The sequence below is a fragment of the Mya arenaria genome, chromosome 6, assembly GCF_026914265.1.
Source record: "Mya arenaria isolate MELC-2E11 chromosome 6, ASM2691426v1".
In the NCBI taxonomy this organism is placed as follows: Eukaryota; Metazoa; Mollusca; class Bivalvia; order Myida; family Myidae; genus Mya; species Mya arenaria.
Genome location: NC_069127.1, coordinates 76,813,458 through 76,836,858, shown reverse-complemented (window position 1 = coordinate 76,836,858; position 23,401 = coordinate 76,813,458). Strand labels below are relative to the sequence as shown.

General features: G+C 35.2%; 1 protein-coding gene across 1 annotated transcript; it reads left to right on the top strand.

Moving 5' to 3' along the window:
• Positions 1-19,644: 19,644 nt before the first annotated feature.
• Positions 19,645-22,992, top strand: LOC128236432 (baculoviral IAP repeat-containing protein 7-A-like). Its single transcript, XM_052951291.1, has 4 exons — positions 19,645-19,799; positions 19,999-20,117; positions 21,013-21,064; positions 22,486-22,992. Exons 1-4 carry the CDS (start codon positions 19,706-19,708, stop codon positions 22,695-22,697), a joined length of 477 nt encoding a protein of 158 aa, XP_052807251.1. The 5' UTR covers positions 19,645-19,705; the 3' UTR covers positions 22,698-22,992.
• Positions 22,993-23,401: the final 409 nt, after the last annotated feature.

Below are 23,401 nucleotides of genomic sequence, written 5' to 3'. Positions count from 1 at the left end.
ATCAAATTGATCATTTCGTAAAACATTAGAGTTATGCACCAGTCAATTATAACCACGGTCCACCCAGGTCCGCGGGTATACCGGGGAAAGGGACGTGTTTTTACCTTCCATGTGGCCTCGCCGCAGTGCCGAGTGAATACGGTGATTTTGTCATCGCGCCGAAAATAGCGGGGAATGGGCCTAACCTAGGATGCCCATGGGCTGCGGGGCTTTAGGCAGGGATTTTACCAGCAGTTTGTCCCCGCAGGGCGGCGATTTTACCGGGGGTACCGAAAGTCACAGTCCCCGCTACTCCCCGGACCTGGGTGGGCCGTGGTTACAATTGATTGGTGCATTACTTGGAGGAATGTATGTGTTGCGAATATATACATCTTCTTCAAAGTTAAATAGATCTTTACTTAACTTTATCCAAATTATACCATGTTGGTTGGCTAAAACGGCCTTTCTTTGTGTTGTACGACTTATTTCCATTTAAATGCTCACATAGAGGTAACATTTTCAGCCCAAACATCCTAAAATTTTGTTAGAAAAGTTGTTTCGATGATTTCTAGCTAAAGTTCGAATATGAGTCATCTGGGGTCAAAAACTAGGTCACAGAGCCCAAATATGGAAATACCTTGTTAACACTCTCGAGGTAACATTTTCAGCCCAAATATCCAGGAAATTTGTCAGAAAGGTTGTTTCGTTGATTTCTAGCTCAAGTTCGAATATGGGTCACATGGGGTTAAAAACTAGGACACAGAGCCCAAATATGGAAATACCTTGTTAACACTCTAGAGGTATCATTTTCAGCCCAAATATCCTGGAAATTTGTCAGAAAGGTTGATTCGTTGATTTCTAGCTAAAGTTTAAATATGGGTCATCTGGGGTCAAAAACTAGGTCACAGAGCCCAAATATGGAAAGACCTTGTTAACACTTAAGAGGTAATATTTTAAGCCCAAATATCCTGGAAATTTGTTTGAAAGGCTGTTTCGATGATTTATAGCTCAAGTTCGAATATGGGTCATCTGGGGCCAAACACTAGGTCACAGAGCCCAAATATAGAAAAAACTTGTTCACACTCGAGAGGTAATATTTTTAACCCAAATATCCTGGAAATTTGCCAGAAAGGTTGTTTTGATAATTTTTAAGTCAAGTTCGAATATGGGTCATCTTTTTTAATTGTAATTCATTGTTTTAAAATCATTGTAGGTACCAACTTCAAACTTCATGAACTTATCCACAGTAAATTGTGATTTTTTGTGACGAGTTAGATAAAATCCAACCAAAATATTGTAAGAATTATTGCCCTTTGTATCTTTTTGACCAAATACATATTTGTCATGTGTTTAAAAAACTGGACATATAATAGTTCCACCTATGGTGTATGGAAGGGCAGACAGGCACCATCCAGTATGTAGTTCGATCAATTACTTATTGTCCAATCATGACCAAATTTGATCTGAATGTGTATGAAAGTGTTTGATAATTAGCAAAATTGCTGTAGTTGCCCGAGAGTTATTGCGCTCTAATAATGGAAATTACCTAAAATTGCTCTTGTCCTATCAATAACATTTTAAGCATTTGTCCAATCATCACAAACTTTGGTGAGAATGTGAATGGGCATAATACATCAGAGAAGCCAAATCCCTGTTATTGCCCTTTAATTATCAAAAAGTCTATAGCACAAAGTTTTACTGAGGTGAGCGATATAGGACCATCTTGGCCATCTTGTATAGAGTTTATTTCCGGTGATTCGGGTGGTGTTTCCATGTTCTTCAGCGTCCTTCACGATGGGGTAGAATGCCTTCCGAGCGTCACGGTACTCCTGTGGGGATTGGACTCCTATGCCATGGCCGGAACTTCCATGGTATCTTTGATGGCCGGTTCGAGGGATTTCAATCTAACGGCCTCTCTTGAGTTGTAGTTGTGGAATTTAACCACAATGGGACGAGTCTTACCAGCCTCCTTTGCCCCGAGGTGATGCGCACGGTCGAAAATCCTACTGCCTGTTTTAAGCTGTAATTTTAAGTTTATTAGGTCCTTGATGACCTCCTCACAGTTCTCAGTATCCCCAGGGGCCCATTCAGATATCCCGTAGTATAAAAGGTTGTCACGCATTGACTGCGCTTTCATGTTAAAGAGTTCTTCTTTGGGCCTTTCTGCTTCCTGTTGAAAAGAATGTATCGCAGAATCGGCATTTTTACAAAATGTGTCTTATTTGTTCGACTTACTTCTGAATGGAGTTTACCGCTGTTTTTCGTGAGTCATTTTCTTCACTTACGAAGCTGGATGCTTTTTCAATGTCGTTGACTTTCAGTTCCACCGAACTCATACTCTCATCAAAAGCCGACAATTTTTATTTGATACTGCCTAGGGCCTGTTCAATTTTGTCAATTTTGGGTATAACTGTTTTGATTGTCAAATCGTTCTTTAAAAAATTCTAAGGAGAGTGCAGCATTATGTCATGCATGGAGCGTGAACACCATTTTATGATGTCATTTGAAGCGAGAAATAAGTAATAAGGATTCTAAATATTGCAACAAAGGTTTCCATTATGCTACAGACGACGGTCTTCAACAAGGGAGGTGATTGTCTAATGACAATAAAAAAGGAGTTCCATACCGGTACTTGTTTTATCTTTGCCCGTGGGCAAGATTATAAGTATCTTCCATGGCCGAGAGTGTAAGATAGGTTCATTCCGACCCGAGCGTAGGGTGTTTTGCGGAAACGAGGTTTACCGAGTTTCCGCAAAACACCCTGCGCGTGGGTTGGGATGAACCTATCTTACACGAACGGCTATGGAAGATGCTTTTCCTCCCACCTCAGTTAAATAAAATAAAGTAAAAATGTATTTTTTTTTGCTGGAACTCTTTTGTGCTTATTGAAAATAATTGCGTACGGATATGCGATAATTCGTGGTTGTCATGGATATTCGCGCAGTGATTCAGAGTATGTAAATGGTCTGATCGGTCTTAAAATAGTTCTAAGAAGAGTGAAGCATTATTTCTTGAAAGGTGCGTGAAAATTGTTTTCTGGTGACATTTGAAGCGAGAAATAATTAACTAGCGTTCTAAATATTGTCACAAGACAAGGTTTCCATGATGCGCTACAGACGACAGTCTAAAACAAGGGAGGTAATTACAATGTGGCGACCATTAAAAAGAAATTCCATACGGACATTTTATCTTCGCCCGTGGGCAAGATAAGAATTTCTAGCATGGTTAAATTAATGGATCTACTTATCTGAGGTTGGAGAAAATAATTTCTTGCATGGTCAAATACTTGGATCTACTTATCTGAGGTGGGAGTAAAATGTGTCTCATTGATCAGAAAGTTTCTAATAATGAGCTTTTTCACTTTATCCCGTGTTACAGTGATATACACTGGTGCACGTCAGTTTAAATTGTTAGTATCTGCTGAGCAGAATAGTACACAAAATAAACTTGCTAAATATGAGTATCTTTCAACTTCAAGACGAGAAAATATCATAAACCAATAAATGTTTTTTTCTTTTCTTTCTTGTATTGCTACCATTGCTTGCGTTAGTAAAAATTGCGACAATTGTGTTTTTTTCTTCTTTTTAAGTCTGACCTTTGAACTAAAACAAATAATAATAATGTTCTGAACAGTGGCCTAACAACGATTACCTTTCATCACTAACATATCCGCTGTTGTCAAAACATGCCTGACCGCATGCCTTATTAGCGGGGGTGGACAATCTATACATATTGTCCAGTAAAGGATTAGGGTAAGCCACTGTTCAAGCAATATCACATTAATAATTACTTTTTATACTTGAATTATCAATATCTTAATAGTGTTAATAATCTGTGTCATCTTGTAACCGCCAAAAGTAAAGGCGATGAACTTGAATGTTAAACATTGTGCTAATACACTATTGGAATTGAATTGTTCACGACTCTGACACTAGCTAGTAGTTGTTGTAAAAACTGATCAAACAGGTTTAAATTAAGAAATTTCCGTGTAGCAAACACCATTTTAATGAAATTGATACACTTAAAGAAATAACGAATATTCGAATGGCGATTTTGCCATTTGAATACTGAATGTTCAATTGAATATTCGTTTGCATCCCTTGATTATTTATCAAGGGGGAGGACGTAATTTCGTTTCAATTTCCTTCCCCTTGTTTATGTTCATGATCTCTAAGACTGTCAGTGTGAAAGGGAAATGCAGTCATTCCTGAACCTGTGATATTTTGTCCATAATTATAATATATATATATAAAAATATAAACGGAAAAGTTTATGAACAAATAAAAATGATAAAATTGTACAACGTTTTGGTTCTCACATTTTATTTGCGTTCATCTTACAATCAAATAGTCAATTGATTGCGTTATTAGCTCGCCTGAGCATGAAGTGCCCAATGTCCAATATCTTGCGTCAACATTTTATAACTTTAAAGACCTCTTCTTCTCTGAAAAAACATGGCCCAGGGCCCGGATATTTGGTATGCAGTAGCATGTAGATGTCTTACCATTTTTATATTGTTCAAATTATGTCCCTGGGGTTAAAATTTGCCTCGCTCCAGGGGTCGCAAGTTTTCTATAAACTTATTATGTAATGATTCTTTCCCAAGACATGAAGATTGGTAAAAAATGTCCATGGGGTCAAAAGTGGTCCCACCCAAGGGGTTACAAGTATTCTGTATATTAGTTAAATCTTGATATTTAGTATTATAGCCTTATGTAGTGGTTCTGCCCCAAAGTTGTTTAAATAATGCCCATAGCGTCATAAGTAGCCCCGCCCCTTGGGACTAAAGTTATATATATATTTATTGAGTAAAATCTTCTCTGAAACCGAAAGGCCCAGACCCTTTTTTTATTTTGTTTACAGCCTAATGGAGTGGCCCTTCACCAAAATGTGTTCAAATTATGTCTCCGGGGTTCAAAAATAGCCCACCAACAGAGGTCCCAGTTTTTCTAAAAACTTAATATAGCGAAAATATTTTTTCTGAAAACCGCAAGGCCAAAAGTTTTGATAGTTGGTATGTAGCCTCATTAAGTGACCGTTTACCAAGATTGTTCAAATAATGTACCTTGGGTCAAGGCTGGCCCCACCCAGGGTTTAAATAGCAATAAATATATGTAAATACATTTTTTCGTACTTGCGTCTATAAATTCTTTAAAATTTCCCGCTGAATTTTCAGCCTTTCTGAACAAATCCCCCTGAATGGTCTCCCGAAATATGGTATGTATGACCACTACTTAACTGAACCATCAATGACTTCCTTCACAACCACTTTCTTCCTTAGGAACTACCAACATCTAAGGAAACCAGTGACTTCTTTAGGAAAAATTCGTCTTTCATTGCCATCACACCCATTGTTCTTGGGAATAATCAGCTGACAATGTCTTGACTTTCTTGAAAATACATTCCCCTTTAAAAGGATCAACCTTAACAACCTTCAAATTTCTCGGTAACCACTTATTTCCTTTGAAAGCAGCAGTTCGTCATTTTATTCAGGTGAGCTATATAGATCCACCGGCGGTTATTTGACATATATAAGTGCATCCGTCCGTAAGTGGTTCGCAAATTGACGTTTAGCCCGTCTAATGATGGCCTGCATGTATCTGGACTGTAACCTGATCATGATCTGGAGGATTAAGATAATAATTGTTCACTATGAATAACCGGTGTGACAAGTTAAGGTCTGTACGGCAAAGGTATGTCGTGTGCTAGACCTATATCAGCAGGCGAACGGCCAAGGTGACACTCGAGGGTTTTTGGTTAAAATTCCCTGTACTTCGGCTTGTCTGGGCTGTAATTTGGCAGTCCTTTGGTGATTTTGAAATAACTGCACAAATGTTCACCAGCTGGCTGTTGCGTGTGTGTACTTTGGCTTGTCCGGGCGGTAGCTTGGTCATGCCAAAAGGCATTTTATAATAACCTGACACAAATATACCATGAGAAGTCGTTGTGATGAGTGAAAGAGTCATGTATGTTGGTTAAGGATCCAGGGGCTATGCTTACGAACAGTCCAAAGTCTGAGTTCAGACTCAAGTTTCCAAACTGCAAATCTTCATTTCAGTGTAATTGTCTTTCTTATTGAGTTTTCATGATGTAATTTGCTGAATATTATTACTATTCGAAATTTAACAAGCATTATTTTTGTAAAACGAATGAAATAAAGATTATTCTTTTAAGTTATGTGCTTTTCTGGATCTGAAGTCTAGACTTACACATGAGACTGTTCGTAATCATGACTCTTGGTCATGGTGATTTACGACAAACATTACAGGCCCTTCAGTTTGCGAACAACGACTTGGTATAGAGCTTTCAAATTTGGTATGCACATTGATCATGGGCAGTAGTTTCCCATAAATTTTTGAGGTTAAAAGTTTAAAAGCAACGGACCTCAACCGAAACATCATGGGCGCTCCACAATTCCGTTTCGAGTGAATGAAATAATAATTATAAAGTGTCGTAGGGTTTTAATAAAAAGTCTCATTCAATCCTAGTCTTTATTATAAATAATTACCGTGTCATATATGTTTTATTTGCTGTATATTTGTGTGAATTAAACTTAAGCTAGTATTTGAGATGAATACAAAATCGATAAAACATAAAACATCATCTTTTAATACTTTAACTATAGTTTATACAGATTTAAGATACATACTTTAAGTAACGACAAAGATCCCTTAATGAAACAGGATCGTGATATGTCAAACATTAATCATATGACTATAGGTTCCGAAGGAATGTTTTAAACCCGAAAATAATGAATAATAAGAACATGAAATAAGCATTAGTACATCACCAGAAAGCAATTTTTTTATTCGTATATGGCAAAGGCATGCTATTTGTTAGTTTTGTTCCTAAAATATTGTTTTCATTTCAGAATGCTTGAATTTCAGACTTTACAGATAGTACAGGTATTTAAAGAGGCAGAAGGGTCCATAAAATGTTATTTACCTTTTAAAAAAGGGACATAGATATGTCGGTCTGTCAGAAGACAAATGTTTGTCTGCATAATATCCCAAGAACAGTATGAAATATGGACAGGCAAACCTCAGTTGCAGGTTGGCAAGTTAATCATCGCTATTTTTTGTATCAGACGGTAAAGACCAAAGGCACGGTCAACAGTCTTTTGAAAAAAAATTGTCCGCACAATAACTCGAACAGTCTGACATATGACCATTAAACTTCAGTCACTTTAAATCACACCCTTTCATATCCAATATGGCGTAAAACGACTTGTTGAAGAGCTAGCACTATTGCTCCGGCTTGATTCATTCGTTTGCAGGTGATGTCTCTATCCGGTCGTTGAGTACTTGAAAATACTTTATTAGTATATACGTTATTTGTTACTTTATTCTTGATTGTTTTGATTTTGGCACTGATTTATGGCCTTTTTTATATTTTGTGATTATTGATAAATGTTGAGACAAGTGTGAGGTTATGGCCATACAATTTAAGTACTCTATGTAGTTTCGTGTTCCAGTTAATTTGTTTTTCACTGACCACAACCATTAACGGTAAACCAATTTCGATGCGGGTGTGGTTGCATTTGTATATGCGTTGTTTATACGTTTGTTTCTCTAGTTCATTGTCGTTTTGGTCATTACCCTGTGTCTCAAAATATGGTATATTTTAAATTCTCAACTACTGTGCTTGTTCCGGTAGTTTTCATTATATAATTGTTTAGTAAAATCATAGCGATTTGTTCAGTAAACACCAACAGACTGTTAAAGATTTATTCCATATTTCTTCGAATTTTACCGACCTGTCATGACAGATGCTTTCCGAGCACAAGGTCGTCTTGCCAATCAATTTCTGTTAGGAAAATCATGTATAGAACGCCCAAAATACACCTTCAATTGTTATCAAAATTGAATAATGGATGTTTGAACGTGTGCAGTTATGCCAGTTAGGGGTTTCAAAGAGGGTTGGTGTTGACATTTCATCGACTTTCGATAAATTAATTTATAGAGGATAGAGATTTTGTGGATTTTAGTTTAAGGTGTCATAGAAAAACACATTTTCAAAAAAAGATGCATATTTTCACGGACTGACAGACACTTCAAAAATATATTTGAACAATGATATAACTTCGTATTTATGTTTGAGCAGTTGTTTTCGTCTGTAATTTGTTTGTATGAATGCAAATGTACAAACATTCACAATTAAAGTTCAAGAAAAAGTTTGGAAAACGGGATAACCACTTTTTTAATATACATGTACGTTAAAACGGTTTATCTCCAAATATATTTTTATTCAAATTTATGCAACGTTTTAGAATTTCAATTCAATTTTTTGATTTTAGCAACATTTTCTGATTCAAAAGTGACGTGGGGAAGTATCAAGGGGAAGAAGTAAATGCAATGGATTTTGAAAGTAGTTCTATAAGTTGATATTCTCACTCATTTGTTTCCAGTGAAAAAATCAAATTGATATTCTGACATACATAGTAACTTGTATAATACATGTAACACAATAATCCCCGCCAATATTAATTCATCTCTGTTTAGGTCATTCCTATCTTAAGCTACTAAGTGGTCAAAATGCCATAGCGTTTATTTTCATTGGAGCTACATTACCGTTACCAGCAGGTGTCAATTAGAGAATAGATGGAACAGTCAATCGCTTTTAATTAGCATATGCTAAGAATTACGGAATGCCGTTAGGTCCATCGCCTGTAAATGTGTTGATCTGAAACGCGATACTCGAAAGTACGATGATGAAAAAGCGAAATCACGAAACTACGATGGTGAAGAAGCGACAGTACGATGATGAAAACGCGACATTACGATAACGAAAACGCGATAATACGACAGTACGATGATGATAATGCGATAAACTATCGTGTTTCACCATCGTACTTTCGCGTTTTCACCATCGTAGTTTCGTGATTTCGCGTCTTAACATCGTGATATCGAGATTTCGTGTTTTCATCATCGTACTGTCGCATTTTCATCATCGTACTATCGCGTTTTCATCATCGTACTATCGTGTTTTCATTATTGTACTGTCGTGTTTTCATCATCGTACTATTGTGTTTTCATCATTGTACTATCGCGTTTTCATCGAAATATACGATTGAACGGCACAGTGTATAGGAAGGGAATTGGAGTGAGGGTGCTGCATACACTTGTTTCAATGTTTTAATATTCACTAAACTAGGCTGACAGCTTTTAAAATAATACTGGATAAGTATGCCTTTACTGTTACCGGGAATAAACCATATGAAATATCCTGCTTGGTGACACATCTGGATTTATTATAACAAGTATGCACGTTAAATGCTCTTTTTCTGTATGCTGTATTTAAGCTGTTTTGAAGAATCTTTACTACACGAGTAAGTGCTTCCAGTACGTTATCAAACATAATGTGTGTTGTATTATTACTTGAATAAGTTGTTATGCAGGATCATTGGTTTAAATATTAAGCATAATATTATACTCCAATTCAAAGTGTTTGTTCATACTAACATCTTCGTCTCTGCCTTTCTGATGATGCTAAATGAAAAGATCATATCACTTCTGTTCTCGACAAAACTTGGAAGAGATTGGGTATCATGCGTTCCCTTAAATTAATTCTTTCTCGTTCCGGCCTTGAAAAATGTATATACGCTTTTTTTAATAAGACCCCTTTTGGAGTATGGGGACGTTGTCTTTGACAACTGTAGTGCTAACTTACAGAGTGAACTCGAGGCAATTCAGACAGAAGCGGCGAGGATAGTTACCGGTGCCACTAAATTGTGTAACATACAGGGTCTTATGGCTGATTTGAGGTGGGACACCCTTGCAATTATCAAGAAAAAACATAGGCTTGTTCTTTTTTGTAAAATGAGTTAAGGCATAACACCTGAATATCTATCGTCGTTGATTTCCACCCAGTCTCAGGTAAGACATCCACTAAGAAACTCTGAAAATGTTCCCCTACCCTACCGTGTTTGTCGCACCCAGTCATATGCGTCATCATTTCTTCCTGCTACAGTCCGAGGTTGGAACTCCCTTCCAATAGCAACAAGAAACTCGGAAACAGTCTAATCTTCAAACACACTCCACAAATAAATCTCTACTTTACAATGTCGGTTGGCGCCGCAACCAAATCATGCATTGTCGTCTAAGACTTGGGTGTAGTTAGCTTAACCATGATCTTCACAGAAACATATCATTGACTCCCCTTTATGTACGTGCAACGCAATTCAAGACGCGTCCCATTTCCTTATGATATGCCCTTTATACTCCACCCAAAGACAGCGATGTTTCAATGACCTTCCTTGTGCACCAACCATTCATAAATTACTTTTCGGTGACGATCGCTTAACTTTTGGACAAAACAAGGATATATTTCAGTGTGTGCAGAGATTTATATCATGTTCAAGGAGATTCGATGCGTGATCGGGTCTGTTCGGATAGTGTTCGGTGTCGGGGGCAGTGTGTCATGCATGACATGATAAATCTACTATATAGCTAGGGATAAAACGATGATCGAGTATTGTCGAAAGTCGATTATTAGTATTTGTGTCCGAGGTCGGCGATAATCGGTTTCATTATTCCATAATCGATTATCGCTTATGTATGGCAAAGGGAAGTAACCGTGTTGTATATGTACTGATTTTCTTTAAAAAGGGAAACGGTACGGACTTACACGGGGTAATACGGCAATTAGAAATCAGGGGAGCTAACTCTCGCAACATCCGTTTCAAAATGTCAGCTACATGGACGAACGTGTCTTTGTAAAGTAAAAAATCATCTTCATTGTAATATCAAATATATTTTTTTTATTAAGTTAAAATGATTATTTATTCAGCATTTCCCCATGTTATATCTTGCTAGAAAAATAATGTATTCATTTCAACATGATGTCATGATAATTGATAAGTATTTCATGTAAAAGATTGGAACATTTTTTAAAATGCTACATGTTAATACATTTTGTACTACATTTTTGTTCCAAATTATGTAATATCTGTTTTAAAGTGATGAAAATGCTGATAATTATGTAAATAATTCATCAATTTATGGTTGATATTTTTGATAAATATGAAACTACTGTCTGGTATATACTTGTAGTGTGGAAAAATCAAGTTTTTATTCTCAATTATTTTAGAATTAAGTTATCTCCTAAAAACATTTTACATAAGTTTTTAGTAACTTGTTTTCCAATCCTTATTATTTGTATTGTTGTTAAAATACCTTGTATATGTAAATTTGAAATAAATGCTGTTTAAACTAAATATTAAGCATATTAATTAGTAGCTTTCCAAATACCATTTGCTTTCGTGTGTTTGTTTTTGTAGTGTTGTCGTTTGTCATACTCCATATGTCATATCTTCATATCGATTTTTGAATTTGATGTAAAGTGAAAAACTAGTTCCTAGCAATACTTATTATCCCCCGCCTTGAAAAGGCGAGGGGATATAGTAATGGTAGGCGCGATTCCGTGCGTGTGTGTGTGCGTGCGTGTGTGCATCCGTCCGTCCGTCCGTCCCACATTCATTTCTTTGCAGCTCCTCTTACATTCCTCATGCGATTTCTACCAAACTTGAATAGATTGATGATCATAAAGTGAAGCAGCGCATATTGACGGGCTTTTAGGATTCGACCATTTTTGAAAGAGTTATAGCCCTTTGTTTATTTTACATTTAAAAATGGTTTCTTCGCAACTTCTATTACGTTTTTCATGCGATTTCTACCAAACTATCACAGATTGATGATCATAAAGTGAAGCAGCGCATATTGTCGGGCTTTTAGGATTCGACGATTTTTGAAAGAGTTATAGCCCTTTATTTATTTTAGATTTAAAATTGGTTTCTTCGCAACTCCTCTTACGTTCTTCATGCGATTTCTACCAAACTATCACAGATTGATGATCATAAAGTGAAGCAGCGCATATTGTCGGGCTTTCCTGATTTGACAATTTTTGAAAGAGTTATTGCCCTTTGCTTATTTTATATTTAAAATTGGTTTCTTCGCAAATCCTCTTACGTTTTTAATGCTATTTCTACCAAACTTTCACATATTGATGACTATATATTGACGCAGCGCATATTGTCTTGCTCTCCCGATTCGATCATTTTTGAAAGAGTTATTGCCCTTTGCTTATTTTACATTTAAAATTGGTTTCTTCGCAAATCCTCTTACGTTTTTCATGCGATTTCTACCAAACTTTCCCAGATTGATGACTATATAGTGACGCAGCGCATATTGTCGGGCTTTCCAGATTTGACCATTTTTGAAAGAGTTATTGCCCGTTGCTTATTTTACATTTAAAATAGTTTTTTTCACAACTCCTCTTACATTTTTCATGCAATTTCTACCAAACTGTCACAGATTGATGACTATATAGTGACACAGCACATACTGTCGGGCTTTTTGAGTTATTGCCCTTTCTTTATTTTACATTTTAAATTTGTATCTTCGCAACTCCTTAAATTTATGACTATATAGTGACACAGCGCATATTGTCAGACTTTTGCAATTTGACCTTTTTTGAAAGAGTTATTGCCCTTTCTTAATTTTACGCATTTCTTATGTTCCTGAGAAACTACCCTTATCATTGATTGGCTTTCGTTACAAAAAAATGTCCCCATGAGGCGGGGGATATAGCTGTCTGTGACCACTCTTGTTCATATTATTTCGATCATTTGCCTTAAACACATTAGAACACAATAATATTTCTATCCACTAAACGTATGGTCGCAATACGTGAATGCATATTGTGCAGCAAATATTGTGCATGTGAAGAATACAGAAAAGGCCAGAGGCCGTAATTGCAAACTTTTGACTTAGTCAGAAAACTAATTATTCGCTTATCTCTCAATAGATTGTTCTTTACTAGATGAGGTCATTTTAGGATCCTGACACTTGGGGCATACCTTTAAGGAAAATAATAGGAACCCGAGAAGTGCTCCTTAACTTTACCTTCACAGATGACATTTAAACGTATTGTTAATATACTATTACTTGAAAGCCCTTTTCGCCAAAATGCATTTAGAGAAACCCCCAAGCTACCTACAGTGGACTTACAATTTGCATACTATTGGTAATAAGATAGGTGTTATTTACATACTGACTTCACATATTAGTTTGCATTTGTCGTCGTTGTAAAAAGCATAAATATAACGATTTGGGTTCGTGTGTTTATGGCTGTAAATATTGCTTCTACCTCAACGAAGTGTGAGAACAACTGAATTGTATGTATTGGACAAGGTCAAGTTCCTAAGGCACAGGCCGGGTCGAACTCGTATGGATGAAGAGAAACGAAACACAAGCTTTGAATGAAAATGGGGCATTTATTTATGCCATAAAAGTTTTCTACGAAATATCGTAAAATGAAACATAATAGTCGATAACATAAGAATAATAACATTTCCCGAAATACATATCTGGGTAGACAGTCCGCGACGAGGAGAATCCAGTAAAAATCACATACATGTTTACAGCTGCACGGCATTGGCCAAGACATAATATCTTAACATAGATTGATCTGAACTCAATCTAAACAAGTAACCAATTTTGATTTTTTTAAAATGGTAACAGTGTCTTTGACCACATATGGACAAACTTTCTAACTAACGTCGCATGCAGATTAACATCTTTATAGGAGGATTATGACTTTTACTAAAGTACTCTTTAGATAATTGTAACACTAATTTCCATTCACTATAACCCAATATGCACAACTGCAAATGCTGATTAACATTGGTATAATATGAAACTTATCATTAACCATATGATTGAACCACTTACACTTAAAAACAAAATCATGTTCTGAATAATTAACTTAGGAGTAAAAAGTGTCCGCTATTTCCATTCAGCAGCATCTAGTAAGTTGTTAACGCATGAAGAATGGTACCATTTCACTCTATTCATAATACTAAAAAACAATGGCAACGAATCGCAAGCTCACTGTTCAAGTCGATATCATTTTACGAAATCGCTATACTTGAACAGTAACACGAAGGATCCCATTTTGATTACCTCCGTCTAAACATAGATTCACCACAATCGTAAGATATAAGGGAGTACATATAAATACATTGACAGTTTTTATTCAAAATGGAAAATATCTCAGACAGAATAAATACCTTCAACAACTGGCAGTACACAGCATCACCATCTAAATGGGCAGAAGCGGGGTTCTATTCTATAGGTAACTAATTACATTATAATCGAAAGTCTAATGATAATTAAAAAAACGGTACTGAGTTTTCAAAACATGTTTTTTCTCCTATTAGAGTTCTTTTAATGGGGTCACATCAAGCAAGAGTTTTCGAAATATTTACTTTCGAAATTAACGTTATTTGATGCATTACATGCAATTCGTGGATCATACTGAGATAAATATATGAATTTAACTTACGTGTACAATTAACACAACAATCGCTTACCAGTCAATCATGATCATTGATCTTGTTTTACAAAATTTATTTCCAAAATGATATGTTAATATTTTCATTGCTTCAAGAATCTAAGACTATAAGTTGAATGATGTTTATAAGTACGTTTATGGTATGGTAAGGTTACCACGACATTGTGAAGTGTTATTCATGTGGCACCTCTCTTCGGTACCTGGCTGAGAATGATGACCCGTGGGCGGTACAGAAACAGCGGTCGAATCTCTGTCCTTTCCTGACAAGTGTGAGTATGAAAGAAATACGACATAAAAACAATCAAAGTAGTACTGCAGTGGACGGTTGACCGGATGGCATTGTACTTTTTCATGCTGATTGAAGAAGCAGAATAATTTTTCGATTGAATGGAGAATATGTTTAGAGCTTATAAAAAGTCCAAATGCATATACTGATGAATAATTTGTGTTCTATTTGTTTTGTACTACTACGAAGCGTTGAGGGTTAATATCACAGGAGTTGCTATGTAACGTAAGTACAATAACTTTCTCCCCATGAGTATATATTTATTATGAAACTCTATGATCACACAGTTTTAAACCTTTTATTTCATAAGGCAGACTGTGTGGGATGTTTATAGATTCTAACAATGACTGCATCGTATCTTTGAAACGTTTTTGCATAAGGTGCTCTGAATTGTTTCTCTCCGTCTGCAGATAGATAGAGGTGGGATCTCTAATCATAGAAGTACTTGGGGTTTACCTATACGTTTATTATTATTTTATTTATTATTTTATTGATAAGTTTGCTCAAGTTAATACTTACTTTGATAAGATTTACCTTTTGTATGTATATGATATATTTCACGACTTACAAAATTATTTAGGCTCAGGAAAATATTGTTCTTTGTGCCCATTTAAGGTTTTGATAAAGTTTTTTCTTTCATTTGGAAAGTTGAAAAGTAAGCATAGAGTCAATTAGTCACGGCTTTATTGTTAAGGATTTTGATGAATTCGGAAACTAATTGCACAGAGATTGTTATTTTAATTGAAAAAAAAAATATACTGGTATATTTTTTTATCATTAATGGTGATTATTTTTTCGAACAACGAAGTTGAGTTCGTGAACTTTTTCCTTTGGAAAGTTGAAAAGTAAGCATAGAGTCAATTAGTCATGGCTTTATTGTTAAGGATTTTAATAAATTGGGAAACTAATTGCACAGAGATTGTTATTTTAATTGAAAACAAAATCTACGGTAATACTTTTTTATCATTAATAGTGATTATTTCTACGAACAACGAAGTTGAGTTCATGAACTTTTGCATTTGGAAAGTTGAAAAGTAAGCATAGAGTCAATTAGTCAAGGCTTTATTGTTAAGGATATTGAAGAATTGGGAAACTAATTGCACAGAGATTGTTATTTTAATTGAAAAAAATCTACGGTAATTCTTTTTTTATTATTAATGGTAATTATTTCTTCGAACAACGAAGTTGAGTTCATGAACTTGCTAAAGAGCATATAGAAATAGATGTTGGTTATGACTTGTAAACTAGTTTAATAAGTACAGTTTATACCTGATTGAAATGAAAAAAAAATACAACAAGTAATGTTATATTCTTTTCTGAAAAAAGTAGAGCTTCTTCAAATGTCTCAATTATTATGTTCAACACAATATCATTTACAATATTACAATGTACGTTGGTATTATTGTTAGATATTAGTTATATATTTTATTTAGATAACTGTTTAAGATTGGGCAGTTTAGGTGTGTCCATATATGTTGCTGACAGAGTGGTGTTCAGTAAACTACATTTTTTACATGTATGTTTGTTGATGGATATGCATGTATTATGTAGGGTTATTTTTAGATTAATGTATTTAAACTATTATTCAATCCATTCCGTTTCTTTCCATGTGTTGTTCACACTCAAAACAACATTCCGTTTTTCCGGCTATTTTGCCATGATTGAAGAGTTGAGTATAAGTTTTGTCAAGGTTGTCACTGTCATTAAAGCTGCACTCTCACAGATCGAACGTGTTGACAACTTTTTAATTTTTTTGTCTTGGAACGAGCCAATTTTTGCGAAAATCCATGGAAACCAGGTTTATAAGACTGCCGACAAAAATTAGATCGCAGATTTTTATATTTAAGTTGAAAAAATCATGTTTAATGCATTTTTCTTAAACCGTTAATTATGATTTAAGCCATAAAACATTAGTTTTCGAACAGAAATATGAAAATCTGCAATCTGATATTTTGCAACCATTCTTATATCATTGATTTGCAGATAATTACGCAAATATTTGCTCTTTCCAAGACAATTAAACGGTACTTCTGTGAGAGTGCAGCTTTAAGCAAAAACCTCAATCTTAACCATTACCTTTAATCTTAGGCATTTATATGAAACTTGGCACACAAGTTGCAAGAGATAAAGTCCACATATGTATCAAGGCCCACAATTCTAGGTGTAAAAATTGTTTACAGACTGTTATTGTTATTTTTTCACTATTTATAACTCATTGTTATCCCCTTTGATGTATCATACAACATTAATTGAGGATGTTGTATTGGATACATATTTCAACTAAATTTACAGGTTCATAGGGCGTATTCCAGAAAGTTCCTATGGACACTCAGATATAAAAGGTTGTTGTACCTTTTGGCATAACATCATAAGTTATCCTTGGATGACCTTGAATGTGACCTTTGACCTACTTTGATTTTTTTGAAGCTATGGCAATGAAATTTAAACCATGTGTACAGTTTTAAAATGAAATATCGCTGCTTTGCTTGGATGATATTGATTGTGACATTTTTCTTATTTTTGAAGCTAATGTAATAAAATTTCAATGGACAATTGTTCACTTGTTTTCACCTTGTCATGACACTTTGATTTGATGATATACCTCCTGAATTGAATTGTATAACTCTATTCAAGGCTTATGGTGCTTCTTGGGCAGTGTTTTAGGGGATTGGGCCAGGGTCTTTCAGATTGGGAAAATGTGTTTAATTTTTTAAAATTGGATAGTCCCATTTTGCCTTGAAATGAATAAGTTTGCTTTATAAAATAGACAGAAAAGCAAACAAAAATGTGATTAAGTTAAGGGTCCCATGTTCAAAACATAATCTGATAATTTAAAAAAAAAAAATGAAAAAAATAAATGTGCTTTAACATTGCAAATGAGGTCAAATTTCGGCACCAAAATGTTAAAAAAACACTAGAGATTTCTATGATCGATTATAAACATCTTTTTTATATATAAAGGATTAATCTTTGAAAAAGGGCAAGCTCATGAAATTAGTTCCAGTGTCATAATTGTTTATGTTTGACTTGATCAATTAAGTCCTATGATTCTCAAATCAATGAGTGCTACTTAATGTGTACATATCATATTTTTGTATTATATTTCTTAAAAATGTACAATGGGAAATTCTGCTGTGCAGAGTAGTGATGTGATTGCTTGTACAGATGAATGCATTGTGTATTTTGTAGTTGTCTCATTTGATGCGATAATGTATATATATATTTACTTCCTCCAATTATGAAGAGCAAAACGTATTTACAATGGATAAACATATACAATGATATTACATAATATATGTGTATAGTACATGTTTGAGCTGTTCAATATATATAGTTGCAATTAAATGTGGTTGTTAATCATGCAATTCATCACAATTTATAACACAAAATACAGTAATGCATAATTAATATCTGATATGGTACATCGCATACTAGTTTACATGTATACGTGAAGTACATTCAATTAAGGCTCTATAGTTTAAGCATGACACCTAGCACATGCAACCATTACATCATAATTAGTAAAGCAATCGAAACTACTTGCCGAAGCAACACTTAAAGTGACACTCTTATTCAAAATCAATACATACACATGTATAACAAACATAAATTTTAAGTGATAGACCTTTAATTACTAACTAAATAATGCAATTATGGAAAATATTAATTACTCAAAACAAGATTGTAACCGTTTATTTAACAGCAGAGAGCGCAAAAATATTAAATGATTGGTGCTCAAAGATTTACTGTGATCTACTATAGTCTCCTAAGGTAGAAATACCATTTTTATGCATATTCTTTCAAACTAAATTCGGTATCCTTCATAAGAACCATTGTTTTCGACATTTATTCATCCTTGAAGGACTATCAAAACAATATTATTAAGTGTGCTTAATCTTATTTGGGAGTAAGAGTGCATCTTTAACAAATACTGACTCTGGTCAGCATAGGGCATTGACATAAATGAGCTAAACTTGCGAATACCATACGCTCTAATGATAGAGTTCCATGCTTCTGTCTGCCATTTGTCTCTCATATGACAAAAACAAAGTCATATTCAGTCATGTTTTAGTCAATAAACTGCACAGGTTACATCGCTGTGGATATGGACGTGAAACAACGTTTCCGATAGCATTTAGGATTTTTACACATAGTGGACGAACTTTTGGACTGTTTCTAGCGATTCTCCAAAGTGGGGAGCATTTTTTCTTGCACAACATTTTCCATTGCTAGATTACCCCCTACGCTCGTTATATCCACAAACAATTTATGTTTTACCGGTCGAGTTACATTAGTGTCAAGTAACTTCTTCCATGCAAACTTCGATGGAAATATTGCATCATTTATATATGTATATAAATAGTACAACAGGTTTTATTTTGTTAATAGTCTGTAAACGTCAGGTATAAATCCAAACTGTTTATCAAATTTCGGAAATCGCACTAGCCTATTCACAAATAACTCCTTGGCTAAAATCTTGCACGGGAGCCGACATAACTGGCCAAATAGTCCAATAATCTATCATTGTTTCAATATCTGTCATATTTAATGTACACAGTGAAAGGTTTGATGACATACTTTTGCGGAAGCCTTGCATGTGCTTTATACAACGACGATGGGCAACTTCTAACTTTCTCATGTCATTTGCCGAGTGCTGATTCCACATTTCACATCCATATAGCGCTTTTTGAAGGATTTGACACTGGTATATTGTCCTCAATATTATAGCACTGATCTTTTCAGGATAAATGCCACTACTACAAATGCTGAAGTAAGTCCCTATTAGCTTAATGCACGCTTCGCGCATTGATTCTGTGGCAGATAGATGTTCATCACAAACAACACCCAAGTGCATGTACTTACCAACGGCGGAAACTAAATTCACTCTATTCATAATACTAAAAAACTATGGCAACGAATCGCAAGCTCACTGTTCAAGTCGATATCATTTTACCGATTCGCTATACTTGCCGTGAACAGTAGTAACACGAGGAATCCCATTTTGATTACCTACGTCTAAACATAGATTCACCACACTCGTAAGATATGAGGTAGTACATATAAATACATTGACAGTTTTGATTCAAAATGGATAATATCTCGGACAGAATGAATACCTTCGACAACTGGCAGTACACAGCATCGCCATCTAAATTGGCAGAAGCGGGGTTCTTTTCTATAGGTAACTCACTATATTATAATCGTAAGTATAACGATACTTAAAACGACGACATTGATTTTTCAAAACATGTTATTCTTTTCTATTCCGAGTTCTTTTAAATGGGTCACATCAAGCAAAAGTATGCGAAATATTTATTTTCGAAATAAACATTATTTGATGCAATACATGCTATTCGTGCAGTACGTTTTTGTTAATTAAGGTTACCACGACATTGTGAAGTGTTATTCATGCGGCACCTCTCTTCGTTACCTGACTGAGGATGATGACCCATGGGCAGTGCATGAACAAGTGTCGAATCTCTGTCCTTTCCTGACAAGTGTGAGTATGAAAGAACAGCAAAACAATCAAAGTACTGCAGGGGACGGTTGGCCAGATGACATTGTCATGCTGATTGAAGAGGCAGAATTATTTTTTTCCATTGAATGGAGACTATGTTTAGAGCTTATATAATGTCCAAATGTATATAGTGATGACTATTTTGTGTACTATTTGGTTTGTACTACAACGAAGCGTTGATGGTTAATATCACAGTGGTTGCTATGTAACAATAAAATTTCTCCCCATAAGTGCACCGAATGTCCAAACAGCCTTGCTTTCGTGAGTACGACGTGTTCACAAAGTAGCATGTTCTAGTTGTAAACTCCAAGTTTCGCTTGCATATGCATTCTGATTGTACACTTTTTTCAAGTTTAAAATCAAACACAAAGCATTACAAGTATATACATTGTAAATTTGAATTAAATTTGTATGAATGTTTACAATATAAACTTTCCTTTCTGTAGTTGTTTTCGTCCGTGGGATAGAACTTCTTTATCAGCGACGGTATCAGGCGGTTTAAATAATGTGTATAACCTTTGACCTTTTACTATTATTAATACCCACTTAGAAATGCTAGGTTTGGTATAGTATAACACTGAGCATATGAACGTTCATTCGATTACTGAACAAAGTATTTAAAAACGTCCCTCAAGACGCAAACGGCCGGTACGTGTGATTGACACATACGCCTTAATACATATAATTTCAGTAAAGGTTGTATTATTTGTTTTGCTATTCAAGCAACCATAGCCGATTTCTATAATTTTACAACTAATACGTTGTTGACACATTCCACTAAGATTAACAGCATGATTTTGTATTCAACATGTTCCAAAATGTGCTGGAACTGTTTTAGACTTTTTGGTATGTATTATATAATGCATTTTATTTTAAGAAAGCTGATTCGTCATCAGCGGCAAGGACGTCTCCAAGATATGTTGAAAAAGGTATGTGCCATTATAATATTTTACTGAACTAATGTTGGCGGTACCATTTACAGTTGGTCAATGACGTACGTACGTACGTTATGTAAAGTAATGATCACGCCATTTTTCGCTTGAGCATTTTTCTATATTTGAATTGACTAAGCTTTTAGCACGGTGAATATAACCATACAATATCATACAATTATTTTAAGGTTATTCGGTTTACAGTCAAAACTGTTGCCCCGTGGTGGAGGGGTTGACATATGAACTGTTGTCCGAGGCCAAAATGCACCGAGTGACAATATGTTTGACTGTTACCAAAACTTCCACGATTAAAACAATTATATAGGATATCATTGATTATTTCCCGATCATTTTTTTTATTTAAACAACGTGTTAAAAATCATGAATAAGATACCGTCTAAAAATAACGTCATAGCACTAAAGCCAGAAATAGTACATACTGTTGACCGGGATGAAGTCAATCAAAGACAAATGGATAGCTTTCATGTAAAACAGAAAAAAAGTATTTATATAGCGAATCACGTGATGATCATAATTAACCATATTCGCCGAAACCTGACCATCTCCAAATGGAAGTATTTCCTAAGCCTATCATCAATAGCATTCATTGTGCAATATAAATTAACTTGTTATTTGACACGACAACACCAAACACCTAATACCACGTGTGATACCTACAAATTAGTAGTGCAAAGTCGTTCCTCAAAATCATGAATGTTTATTCACGTTCAAATGTACATATATATATGGGCCAATGTGGAAATATATTGCTAATAAGTTTGCTATTCCAAATTTCTATGACAATTAAACTGGACCATAACAAAGTTTGACGGGGTTAGGGCATTGGAACTACTGAAGACTTCTCTTTTCATTTACAACCGTTCCTTGTTTGTAAAACAAATACTCATCGCAAGATATCTCTGAGTGTTGAACTGTTGAGCAAATTCCTCCAAAATATAATGCATCACTTTTAATATAAATTTTATTTGCATTCAGAAGGAAAACGTCTTGCGACATTACATTTAGGTCAAATGGTCCCAGACAGTTCAACCTAAAAAGCATTGCGGCTTCTTGATGCTAGCTGTCATTTTAAAAAAGAAATGTGGTTAAAAATGTGATTTTCTCACTGTTTAAAAAACAATATACAGGGCAATCACAACAAAGTCCCAAAAAGTTTCGTTTAGATATGTTTAGACACTTTAATGCTGGTCATTTATTAGTTTTTAACGTATTTCTATTACAATATTACAATAAAGTTTTCTACGCTGTTTAATAAACCTAAACGTGTATGGAAGGCTTTAAAAAGAGGTATAACCTGAACAATGTTGTTATCCGTCATACCAACTGTTTTGTGGGTATGAAGATTCCTTAAACTTTTTAAACTGCATACATTACATTATTTTCATATCGAACACCAGCACCCTCAGAGATGTCCATGTCGGAACTAGAAGAGGACAACCGGCGACGACGGGCAATGTTGGAGTGCAGGGTCTGTAGAGAGAGGCCGGCCTGCATGTTGCTGATACCCTGTGGCCATAGGGCGACCTGTTGGGATTGTGCACAGAACACAAACACGTGCCCGGACTGTGAAAGAGATGTCACAAAGACTGTGAAGACTTACATTGCATGATGATGCATTGTCTGACTGTCTTACAAATATCTAGTGCACTTTCTTTTCAGATTTGACTTGAATGAATGACTGTGAATTTTGTTGATCAGTTGTGTTTGTATTTCCCTGTGCCTTTCATATCATTTGGAGAAATAAAAAATATATGTCGTTTTTCGAAGCGCAGAACGTATAAGTTAGTATGCCACTTTTGCTTTTCAATCGGTCGACGACCTGTCGGCAACAAGATATAATGATGTGTTAATGATTTGTTTCAATAGAAGTTTACTATGTTAATGATACATTATGAAAATGTCAACAAAAGGGATATGCTTATTGTTTGTTCATCATTTGATAATTTGGTCATTAAATGTTAATCTTCAATTTTTATATCAAAATGGATGCCTGTAGTAGGGGATTGGTTGCCTGTAGGTAGGGATTGGTTGCCTGTAGGAAGAGATTGGTTGCCTGTAGGTAAAGATTGGCTACCTGTAGGTAGCGATTGGTTGCCCGAATGTAGCGATTGGTTGCCTGTAGGTAGGGATTTGTTGCCTGTAGGTAGCGAATGGTTGCCTGTAGGTAGAGATTGGTTGCCTGATGGTAGGGATTGGTTCCCTGAAAATAGAGATCGGCTGCCTGTAGGTAGCGATTGGTTGCCTGTAGGTACGGATTGGTATCCTGTAGGTAGAGATTGGTTGCTTGTAGGTAGAGATTGGTTGCCTGTAGGT